At 35.7% G+C, this 11,803-nt stretch overlaps 1 protein-coding gene across 2 annotated transcripts; it reads left to right on the top strand.

Moving 5' to 3' along the window:
* The first annotated feature begins 492 nt into the window (after positions 1-492).
* On the top strand, positions 493-4,551 carry LOC122292514 (ferredoxin, root R-B1). 2 transcript variants are annotated; one of them, XM_043100907.1, is made up of 2 exons: positions 493-648; positions 3,970-4,551. In XM_043100907.1, exons 1-2 carry the CDS (start codon positions 523-525, stop codon positions 4,453-4,455), a joined length of 612 nt encoding a protein of 203 aa, XP_042956841.1. In that variant the 5' UTR covers positions 493-522; the 3' UTR covers positions 4,456-4,551. The 2 variants fall into 2 exon arrangements, with proteins under 2 accessions (XP_042956841.1, XP_042956842.1); XM_043100908.1 differs by having other exon boundaries at positions 512-648; positions 3,924-4,551.
* The last annotated feature ends 7,252 nt before the right edge of the window (positions 4,552-11,803 follow it).

Raw genomic sequence — 11,803 nt, 5'->3', positions numbered from 1 at the left:
CCATTCATTGCTGTGTTCTAGCTGTTAATTTCCCTTAACTTGATAACATTCTATACAAAATTTTCAAATTTGTATCCGAATTTAAGAGCAACCAAGTAGATCTTACAACATTTAATGTGTCTGTCTCTTTTCACTTTAAATTTTTACTTTTTCGTATAAACTTGGATTCAATGTTCAAAGAATGATTTATTTTGCAAAGAAAACCGACAATATTTTTTAGGTAAATTTATTTTAAAAGATAAGTGATTTAAATAAGGAGAGAATCTATATAATAACAAAACAGAAAATAATGTTACTGTTTATGTATTGTTGACTATAGCGGCATAAATTTTTATATTATGTGGGTTGTCCCCCTGATTTTAGTATTACACTTTGGTTACTTAATTATAATAGTTAAATTACATGTGGCTTTTGGCAATTAGGTATCTACAAGTTGGGGTGTCTTTTGGGTAAACCTGGCTTTCAACAGATGCCAAAGGCCGTCGCTTTCTCAAAGCACGCCACACAACACTTGTTCGGAGTATGCGTGCATGTGTACGTCTATATATACTTGTTACAACCCCCACTAGTAAATTCATACGCATCGTTCTTTCCGCCGAAAGCTCTCTTTTGAGTACACTCAACTCTCAAGTCACGGTCTCTCTCTCAGTAAGCCCTCTCTCTCTCTCTCTGGGAATGTTAGCTTTTTGTGGATGTTGTTCATGTCCGTTTGTTGCATGGTCTTGTTTACAAGTTCATGTTTTTAATTTTCTTTATATGATGCGAGATCGGGGAATTTAAGTCTCCGTTCAGGTTTCCCGGAAGAAACCAAACCCTCCCCACCAAATAAAAAAAGCACAGAGAGAACTTTTGGGTTTCAGCATCTGTTTTAACGGGTCATTTAAGGCTATAAATATTTTGTATGACCTGCTTAAGCACTAATGTATACTTAAATGACCCCATTTAAGAGTCACTTGATTTTAGAGCCCACATTGCGGTTTGGAGGTAAACTCTGTCTACAATACTTGCCACTGGATCTGTTTTTTAGAAAAGAACTCAACGTAATTTTCCTTTGAAGAATTCAAAATTCTATTATTTATTTTAAAACTTTTGAAACGTTATGCTTCTTGATTTTTAAGGCCTTAGGCCTTCGAATATCCTCGCTCTTCATTGAGCCAGGCACTCTTTAAGTTCCCCTTTACATTTTGAGTTTTGCTTCAATTACAGTGTATTAAGATGGAAGTATTGAATGAAAAGGATTTGGATAACTGGATTTCTGTGCTTTTTGTTGAGTAATAGTAAATTTGATAGAATAATGGAAAAGGCATACACCAAGTACACATGATGCATACAAGAAAGAAACGAATAATTATGAATAGACAAAGATACAAGGAAATCATGAAATCTCGATTCTCAGCTCATTAAAATCTATAGCAACTGCCTGAAGAAACAGAGTATTGAAGAACATCTTAAGCTCATACAAGGTCTTCCTTCTCATGGTCCTTAAATTTGTATAATTCCTTCCCCTCCAAATACACTACATAACCAATGGGAGTAGGAGTGATCTTACACACCTTGCAAGTGGGATGCCATATAATCCTCTCTAGTTTCCAAGAGGTCTAGTATCCTTCTAGGCGTAATCCAAGCCAGCCCGACTATACCAAAGAAGCAGTTGTAGCGTAGTTCTAATTTTTAAAGTATGGAGAACTCCAATTTTTTCTTTTGATGAAGCTCATGGATGCTTTCAACCTCATTACTGTGTGTATCTGAAATGAGTTGGTGTAAAATGTTGCTTATTGAAAACCGATTTGGTGTATATGTAATTTCGAGTTTACCATACAACTGTTTTTGTTGGGCCAAAATACTATAGATAATCCATTATGGGTTGTTCAACTTCATCTCAAGCATTTTATAGTTTCGTCATTCTTCAAATCTATTGATTGTAAATTCTGAAATCCAAATGCAGCCCTTTTCGTTGCAGTTTAGGCCTATGTGGTCTCTATATATGCTTAGTTATCAAATATGAAGCATAGGAGTGTGAGATGCCTGTCGGTTAGAGCTAGAGGAGGCTATTTATGTAAGAGTAAAAAACATAGAAAATAGAACCAGTGTGCACTGACCAACTTGCTGATGTTAATTCTAATTGGAACCACACTCTTACTGGGTCATAATTGAATCAAAACCTAGCACATGAAAAGCTGTTGGTGTTCTGTATGTTGCAGCATACTGCTAGATAAACATTGGGAATCATGCTATCAAGTGGAGAACATATATGCTTTGATGCAATTGTAGGTGATTCATACTCGTGTATGGTGCAATTCTATGCTGGACCAACATGGATTGAGTCCTGATCTAACAGACAGTCAAGTTTCAAACTACTTAAATTATAGAGAGACTATTTCTCTGTAATTTAGACAGAGACCATTTTCTCTTAGGTGGTTATGAATTGTAGCCTTGAGTGGTTATGAAATTAGCGCCTCAGGCCCTCGAGTGAAGAGCAGAGAACCTTTACCATGTGTCTTCTCATAGTTTTCTGGAGAATAATGGTCCCATTCGTACAGAATGGAAAGTCTGGCCCCTATAAGCTCTTAGAGGGGATATTTATTTATTTATTTGATAAGTAGAAGGAGGGGGTGTTTATTTGAGAGTAAAATGTTGCAAATAGAACCAGTTTACATTGACCAACATACCGATGCTAATTCTAATGGGAACCACACTTTCACTGGGCCATCATCATGGAAAACTGTTGGGATTCTGTATGGTGCACCATACTGCAACTAGTGGTAACTATGTTATCAATTATCAAGAGGTGAACATATATACTTGCTGTAGGTTTAGGTGACTCATCTAAATCATTTTACAAGTGGCCTTTCTAGAGTTGGAAACCCTATCTGTTGCAATTCTGTGCTTGGCCAATATGGATTGAGACAATGCTGTGAGAGGACCTTGACCTAACAAAGTCAAGTTTCAAACTACACGTAGGCATTGGTTAAATTCTAGAGAGAGACTATTTCTATCAGGTGGTTATGAAATTGGAGCCTCGAGTGAAGAGCGGAGAGCCTTTTAGCTAGCATCTTCTCATAGTGCTCCATATAACAATTGCCCTTTTCTTACAGAATGGAAATTCTGGTTCCATTTTTCTGTGAAGTTCTAAGGGGCATACAAAATACCTCCTTGGCCACAAGGGATGTTCATCCATCTGCCTCGGTGTATTTTTGGAAATAGATTTCAAGATTAAAAGTGATCAGAACCTTTCCATCCTTGTGGAATTCTTAGCAGTAATTGCCTCACTGGTCAGAGAAATTGATATTACGAAACTGTTCTAATATATTCTTATTTCATATGTGTGTATGTGGATGGGTGGGTGGTGTGGGAAGGATGGAGGATTGTGGTCCAGATGTTCTCTCTTAATTTTCAGCTACCTGATGCAGTGGAAGGTCCTAGTCCCGTTTTAGCTCTTATATGTGCAGCTACGGTGTTAGCAAACAGAATGTGCCTGTATCTCTGGCTTTTCTCTTTATACTCATACCTAATGGATCTAATACTTTTACAGATGAAATGATGATGTGATTAGAAGCCACTTTGAATTGAACATTATGAGAAGGAAAATACATCCATAACAAAGATATTCTTTTATCCTGATTTTAGAAATTCTGTTTTAAATTTCTCCTGGGCTCTAGTGGTAAATCTTTGTATACCATTGAGGGTCATAACAAGATCAAAGCCAGATAGAAGAAATAAAAATGTCTAAGGAGGGCATTCATTCATTCATCGTTGTCATATATGCATCTAGGGGGACGTTTCTGTGCGATAATACCATGAATCCATATTCCTTGAGCAATTCAATTCATCTTCATTAACATTATATATTAATCATCAGTAAATATGTTTGTACTTATAATGTTGATGTTCGCTTTTGGCATTATTTTAAATTCCTCTACTAGGTAAGCAAATTAGTTAGTAGCGAGCTGAAATTTGCTACAAACTCAGGCAACCATGTCGACCATGCCAACCATGTCAACTGTGAGACTTCCCTCCCATTGCATGCTCAGAACTGCACCTCAGAACGGTTTCACCGGTGCCATTATCAAGTGCCCATCATCTGTTGGATCTGTGAAGAACATCTCCAAAGCTTTTGGCATGAAAGCATCCCCCTCTTTCAGAGCATCCGCGATGGCAGTATACAAGGTTAAGCTTATAGGACCAAATGGTGAAGAGAATGAGTTCGATGCCCCTGATGATGCTTACATCCTAGATTCAGCTGAAACTGCAGGAGTTGAGTTGCCTTATTCATGCAGGGCTGGGGCTTGCTGTACCTGTGCTGGGAAGAAGGTGTCAGGCTCAGTGGACCAGTCTGATGGCTCATTCCTTGATGACAAACAAATGGAGGAAGGTTATGTGCTGACTTGTGTCTCATACCCGACTTCTGACTGTGTGATTCACACACACAAGGAAGGCGATCTTTTCTTAGTGTGATTGTTTTGTTGGGGTTTGAGTAGGGTTTTGTGGAACTTCAAGTGTTAGTCATTTTGTTTTGTGGAATTCCATTTAATCCTAGTTGTCTTAATTGCATTGCATACTCCAATTTTTTTTTTTTTTTTGGGAATCATAATTGGTTTTCAATCCAACAGAAAAGTTTTACCGAGAAAAGAAAAAAAATGATAGGTTTAATAGAAATCAGCTGCATATCCTTCTCCATTAATCACATCCACTTGAGCCTGGCCGGCATGGAGGTGTTCGCTTGTCTTGTTTGGTCTGAGAAAGGATGTATCCTCTCTGTTTCCCTAAATTCTATATTTTATAAGGTCATCTTGAAGGTAGGGACTTGGACTAATGATATGACTCATAAACTGCGAGTGCTAACGACAAAAATACACCCAATTCTACATAGGATCCAAGGATTAATATATGCATAGATATGCAATGCTTTGCAGAAACAAAGCTTCTTGCAAGAACACATCTATTTTCCTTATGGCTTCATTTATAGATGGCGACAGAAGCAGCAATGGTACACCCCTAACCTATTGATAGTACATTAGTTTGTGACATTCCAGTATCTCAACTCTCAAACATAAAGCTGTAAGCGAAAAATGGTGAAAACCGTACAATGATAGAATTGAAATCAAGTAACGGTTATATTTGGAGGGCAAAGACTTCCCATCACTGCTGAACGGTCTTTCCATGTGAACAGGCCTTATGTGCAGACTGCAGACATTGCTCAATTGAAGAATGACACATCAATCTATCATTCAAGAGTTGCTACAAATTAAATTACAATCTTTCTTTGGCACAACTCCCAGATGTGACTTTCCAACATCTTCTTCAACTTGATTTATCGAGCTCCCCTCAAGTTTATCAGGATAAAGTTAAAACCTACCAAACTCAACAAAACTAAAAAACTCAACCCATACCCATGATCCTTATTCAGACCGAAAAGAAGCCATCATGATCCGGCTATTTGAGACGGTCTTTTCGGCACATTGGGAAGTGCCCAAACAACACTAGTTGGGCTACGTGTGTATCCCGAGCGCCTCACAGACGTCGACGGCACATCGTGCCACATGCACACGTAGCTTTGTTGAATTTGTTTGACGGGGTGGCTTATTGGTTGGTGTTGAGGCTGATCAGGTGGCACGTGGACTATGTTTGTTGGCGGTCAATACTAAATTGGAAAAAAATTGGGAAGAAATGCCTTCTAAGGGCTGAACGTTTGAAGTTAGGTAGTTTTCTAGCCTTGGGGTGGCCTTGCATAAAAATTGGTATATAAAAAGTGGTCTACTAACTCATCTCATTGTGGGCGCTACGTGAAATGAGACATGTAACATAACCACTACAAAGAAGTTTCTAGAGTTATAAAAGAAACTCGAGCTCGTATTGGTCATGGGTTGAGAATGGGAATGAAACTCTATAAGATCTAATCTCATCATTAATAGCTCAATTGTCATGATGGGTTGAGAATGGGTTGAGATTCTCATGTTGTTCTTTAATAGCTCAATTGTCAGTTATTAACTGACTGTTCATAGGTTCAACTCCTACTTGGAAAAAGTGAGTTCCATCGTAGAAGTGTGTGCAATGCATAAAAAATAAAGATGCCTAAATGGTTATTTTATATTATTTTTCGTATTATTTATTATTTGTGACATTCAGGTCACTGCCTAGGATGTAATAGAGACTTAGAGTATCGAAACATGTAATACAAGCTTACATACCCACATTCATGATAGTTAATATGCAATACATCCTAATGTGTAACTAGCAGTATGCAATAATTGCAGTAGAAAATAGGGTAACTTATAAAATTTAGGCCAAAATGAACTAAATATCCCAATATAACCATAAGTTCAAACTTAAGGATAACATTTTCTTAATAGAAAATACTTAATCCAAGTTCCATATTAGATCAACTTTTTCATGCACTCTGAAGTATGAAGAGTCAATGTTTATGAGCATCAAAATTATATCTGGTCTTCACTTAATATTCGGCTCATTTTCAATCATCTGTATCCAGCTATCCATCATGTTCGTCCTTTATTGATCTTGACACAACTTCTATCATTCCAGTGAGAATGATAGTAGGTCCACAAGGGTGAGATTTACATGAAATCTCAGTAAGTTAAATAACCAACTTATTTTTGCGCTATAGGGCAAATTTGTGCTGCTCAACAGTTGTTCTACCAAGGAAGATCCTCCCATCTTCTTTGCCATCTCCTCGTACTTGCCAGTGAGGCTATTCATTATGTAGCTTCTTTTACATATCTTTAGCGTTCACTCCACCATTGCTTATGTGATCCACCTTTTCCCTACTTGTTGTGGTTGGGCATGGTAGCATCACTAAGCTCGATGTTGCAGCGGTTCAATTCCTCGTTCTCTTTCCTTAGGTTTTCCATGGCATCTAACTCCATCTTCAGCTTTTCCTCTATCGTTGCTAACCGTGTTTCCATGTCGGCAGGCATTGCTTTTGGTTCACGAGTTGCTTGAGAAGTTGTCATGATTGGCATGAGGGAGCCACGTTGAAGTCCAATGAAAAAAAAAAAAAAAAAGAAATCACAGATTACAACATCCCACAAATGACGCCACTGTAAAGGATGTGTCCCACCGCCGGTCGTGATCATTAACCTGAAAATAGTTATGTAGGCGGCATTGTGTGCCTGTGATACCTTTGATGCCTAAGTCAATAATAAATGAGAGATAATAATTCAAGAATGCTTAATCCAATGATTCGAAGATTACCTGTTGCTTCTATATATATGAGTGGAGAACATTGGATGAATACCATGCTTAGCTATTAGAAGGCTTATCCTTGATATATCAAAATTATCAATCGCCAAGTCATTCATATTCATAAGTTGAGGGTTTATCCCTCCTAATAATCAAGGTGGCTAGGGTTTGTGTTAGACTACACGACTCTTTCGAGTAGTTATCTTCTAGGGATATGGGCCTTAGGCCCTAACTTGGACTAAACCAATATTAACTCCTCCCCCCCACCCCCCCGCCCCCCCCAATCAACCATCAAGAAATGGTAAAAGGCGTTCTCCTCGACATTGCTAAACGAATCATTGAGAGCTTGGGGGGCTCACTGCTTTCGGTGTCACAGATGAGCTTGATAAGCTCAAGAACCCCATTTCGGCAATCCAAAATGTGTTTCTTGATGCTAAGGAGCAACGGGCAGTGAACAACCATGATCCAAAACTAAAGGCCCGTATGCTTTTGTCACTTTTTTTTTTATTGCTCTGTAAAATGCCACAGGCCCACATAGCCGACCCATTAGTACAAGATCCAGCTTGCTCCGAACTCGACCCTTCGGTGTGTACTCGTCTTCTCGCACAGCAAAAAAGACTAATCCAATAAATGTTAGATATAACTTTTAAATAAATAAGTTTCTCTGTGTAAAAAGGTGAATTTTATTAAAAAATAATAATTTTTTTTTAATATTTTTTTAAGGTGGGGGGTTCATTTTTTTTTTTATAAAGTTTGCGCGAAACTTTTTTATTGAGAATTTATACAAATAATTTCTCTAAAAAATATCACATTTCTTTCAAGATTAAAGTTTTTGTTTTTGATATGATAGAGTTGAAACTGCCATGTGAGCTCGTTGTTGCATATATGGTTTTATTAATTTTAAGGATGGTAATTCGTGTTTACAGATTGTGCTTGTATAGTGTTAAGTCATAAATATTCTATTATATGAATCAATCTTAATCCGACCCGTTAAACTAAATATATCATATCTTCAAATCCTCATACGATCCATTTAAATAACGGGTTGTGTCGTGTCATCCATTAATCCGTTTAATAATTAATTAGAAATCAGTCAATATGACATGACTTATTTCAACTTGTTTTATGTAAAGGGATTGAACTAATTTGTATAACTCATTTGATTCAATTAGCGTAATTTTATATAAAATTGAAAATATATATTTATTTGTAGCCACAATATCTAAAAACAATTAGACTACCCACTAACAAAAAATATAAATATTTTTCAAAATTTAACATATAATAAAATTATATATTACATTCCCGATATTAACAAATATGAATATAGGTTTAGAATTATAATCCTAACAATAAAAATATAAGCTTATTGAGAAATACTAATATTACAATCCAATAATAATAAAATTGTGATTGTGAGAAAAAATCTAAACGAGCTATAATGGTTGGTTTAGTGTTAAGTGAGTTGACCTATTATTGACCCGTTCATAAATTATGTCTTAACGGGCCAATTCATTTTGATTTCAACTCCTAAAAATTAACCCCCAACCCATTAATTTCTTGTCATGTTTGTATTGGGTTGATGAATCATACCATATATTCTCATCCCTACAAATAAATAAATAAATAAATAAATAAAAATAAAAATAAAAAATAAAAAAGTGAAAAATATAAAAATGATTATTTTTTTATCATGGGAAACTTTTTCTTTATTATTTTTATATTTAATATTATTATATATATACTTTTAAAAGTTGTTATGGCTAATTTAGACTTTTTAAAGGGAGAAAGGGAGTGCATTACAATTTTTTGATAATTTAGGGGATGATTGCAGCAAATAGTGTAGTAGTTTGCGGTAATAATTAGTACTTTCCCCACATTCTCATCTTTTAAAATTAATTAGCATGGTGGTTTTTAAATTAATTAGGTTTGCACTTATTAAACTTAGTTTGTGTTGAGGTTCATATTTATCAAGTTTTTATCCTAAAGATAAAGAGAAAGAAAGAGAAAACTAAAGGGCTTTTTTTCCAAAGATTAATAATAAGAATATCTATATTTGCACAAGGCCTTTTAACACGTACATTTCCACTTGAATATCAGAGAGTCAAATTTCAGGAGAATTCCTTCTGCCCTCTTTCTCCTCTACTCAAACCATTCTTGCATCTTCAAAACGAAGCTATAAACAAGTTCACCAACTTGACAAGTCTCATGCGCCACCCAATCCATGTAGCTTTTTTATGTGCTGCTATGTTTTTCCACTTTTGAATGTTTCGAATCTAGGTCCCTTTACTCCATCCCTACCGGCGAGTGTAGCATAGACGCCGATAGGGATATAAGAAAACGAAAAATCGGTTGAATTAGACTGGATTCAATATTCCAGCTTGCAATTCGTCCTAAACCAATTCGAGTACCGATTTTCATATTTTGAAAATTGATTTGAACTGAATTGAACAAATATATATATATATATATAAGTTTTTTTTTTAAATATTATATAAAATATTTTTTATATAGTTTTATTTATATTTTCATAACAACAATTTCAACAGGCCTGTATGTTTCTTAGAGTAGAGTGGAAAGTGATGGTAATTTGATTGCTCAAACATATTGTAATTTGTGGCATTTTTTTTAATAGGTTTATTTGAGGACATGCAATACACTCATGAATGCCTTGATGGTTTTCCAAAAGAAATTCATGACTGCTCAAACTCCACATCATCATCTGACAAATTTTATGTGTTGCTTGAAGATCATGTTGGGGGAAATCAGGGATCGGAAAAGTTTTTTAACCTTCAAATACAATATCTTTTAGATATAAGGAACTTACCTAAATATAAATTATAATGTACGTAGTAGTTTGCGGTAATCATGCATGCTACTTTCCCCACATTCTCATCTTTTTGAAATTCATGAGCAAGCTCGTTTTTCAACTTATATATAAAGGAGTTTATTAGGTTTGCAATGGCTTATAAAATTACAATAAAAATAATTTTATAATTTGAGGAATTACATCATGCCACATCATTTTGTGAGATTATTTTTGTATAATCTATTTGTGGCTAAAATATTTTCTTAAAGAAATAGAAAAATTCAGGACTTTTTTCTGAAAGCTTAATAATAAGAATATCAATTTTCCATCTCTCTTTTTCTTCTATTATTGTTGAGAGCTGCATGTTTGCTACAACCTTCACTACAAGAAATCTCACTTTTTGCAACGTTTTTTATTTTGTTGCAACTAAAATCGCTGCAATAGATAGTCTTTTGCAGCGAAATATTTATCGTTGCTATGATTTCGCTGCAAGAACTGATTTAATGAAGTGGGCTGCTAGACTTTATTTTTTGTAGCGGAAATTTCTTTTATAGCGGCGAACATCTGCCTTGCTTTTCTAAAACACTTGTTACAATGGCGTGATACCGTTGCTATTGGCTTAGGGCGCCAAAAATCAGAGGATAATTTATTTTCGAAACAACTCTGTTACTAGCTACCCTTGTCCACTTCGAAGTTCTTGCTGATTTCCTCCACCTTCGGTGCCCAGCTAACCAACGATATACACACGGTTGGAAATCTACCGTCGATCGTCGAAGACGTCCCGAACCCTAGATTCTTCACCACTTCATTTCCCTTCCGCGGAAGCTACGGTCATCGTTTCCTCCCCATCCCACTGTGTGTGTGTGATTAGTGTCGGAGTGGTTTGCCCCTCCGATTTCTGCTGTTGTATCGGACGTAGACATTGTGGAACCTACTGCTACAGGGTATACCTTTCGCCACCACAGGTATCACTGCAACTCATTTTTTTCTCTCTCTCCCCCTTCATCCACGCTCCTTGCTTTACAAAAATGGGAGCTTTTTGTTTGTCTCTGAGGTTATGATGGAAGTTTGAATCTGAAAGCAGGAATCACTTTCACCATTTCTATTTCCTTCATTTTTTTTATAGCGTCGCTTTTTAGCTACGTGTGAGATGTTGGTTTAGTATGTTCGTTAATGGTCGGGTGATAGTAGCTATTTCCATCCAGTATCCTGGAAAATGCAAGTTATTTCATGAAATCCCTAATTAGATGCTTTTCTATCTAATGTATTTAGTAGGTTTTGAATAGCCTCGAAAAATTAAGGTCTATAAGTGTATATCAGGAAAATCTAAAATGCCGTTTTTTTTTTTTTTTTTTTTTTTTTTTTTTTTTTTTTTTTTTTCAGACGTTAATGCTTTTAGGGCCAAAACGAATAAAGTATTTCACTTAAGTGGGATCTTTTATTAGATTTTATAAACAAAACCTCTAGATTTATGTTACATATTTTCAATATCATGTTTTGTGATAGATAGCGAAGAGACTAATTTGTGTCTATGAGGATATAGACCATATTAACTGTGTACAGACACTCCATAGCTAGCTTCTGTCCCTAAATTGGTAATGATACAGATTTTTCATACATTTTCTTGCAAAGGATACTTGTTTGGTTTTAATTTGTAGAAGTGTCTAGGTTTATTTGCATAATTCAGGTGTGATGCTAGGAAGCCATTACCCCATTCTATGTGTATGATAATATGTTATTTTTCAATCCCTTATGACAGCTTAGGGGTGCAATGTTAAATGTTGCTACCCCTATTTT

The sequence above is a fragment of the Carya illinoinensis genome, chromosome 13 (assembly GCF_018687715.1).
Source record: "Carya illinoinensis cultivar Pawnee chromosome 13, C.illinoinensisPawnee_v1, whole genome shotgun sequence".
Taxonomy (NCBI): domain Eukaryota; kingdom Viridiplantae; phylum Streptophyta; class Magnoliopsida; order Fagales; family Juglandaceae; genus Carya; species Carya illinoinensis.
The sequence above is the reverse complement of the archived record's forward strand: the minus strand, read 5'-3'. Positions and strand labels throughout refer to the sequence as shown.

Coding starts and splice junctions, on each gene's coding strand:
- LOC122292514 (XM_043100907.1), top strand. CDS start 523: ATGCGTGCATGTGTACGTCTATATATACTTGTTACAACCCCCACTAGT. Junction 649..3,969: donor AAGTCACGGTCTCTCTCTCA/GTAAGCCCTCTC, acceptor CTACAAACTCAG/GCAACCATGTCGACCATGCC.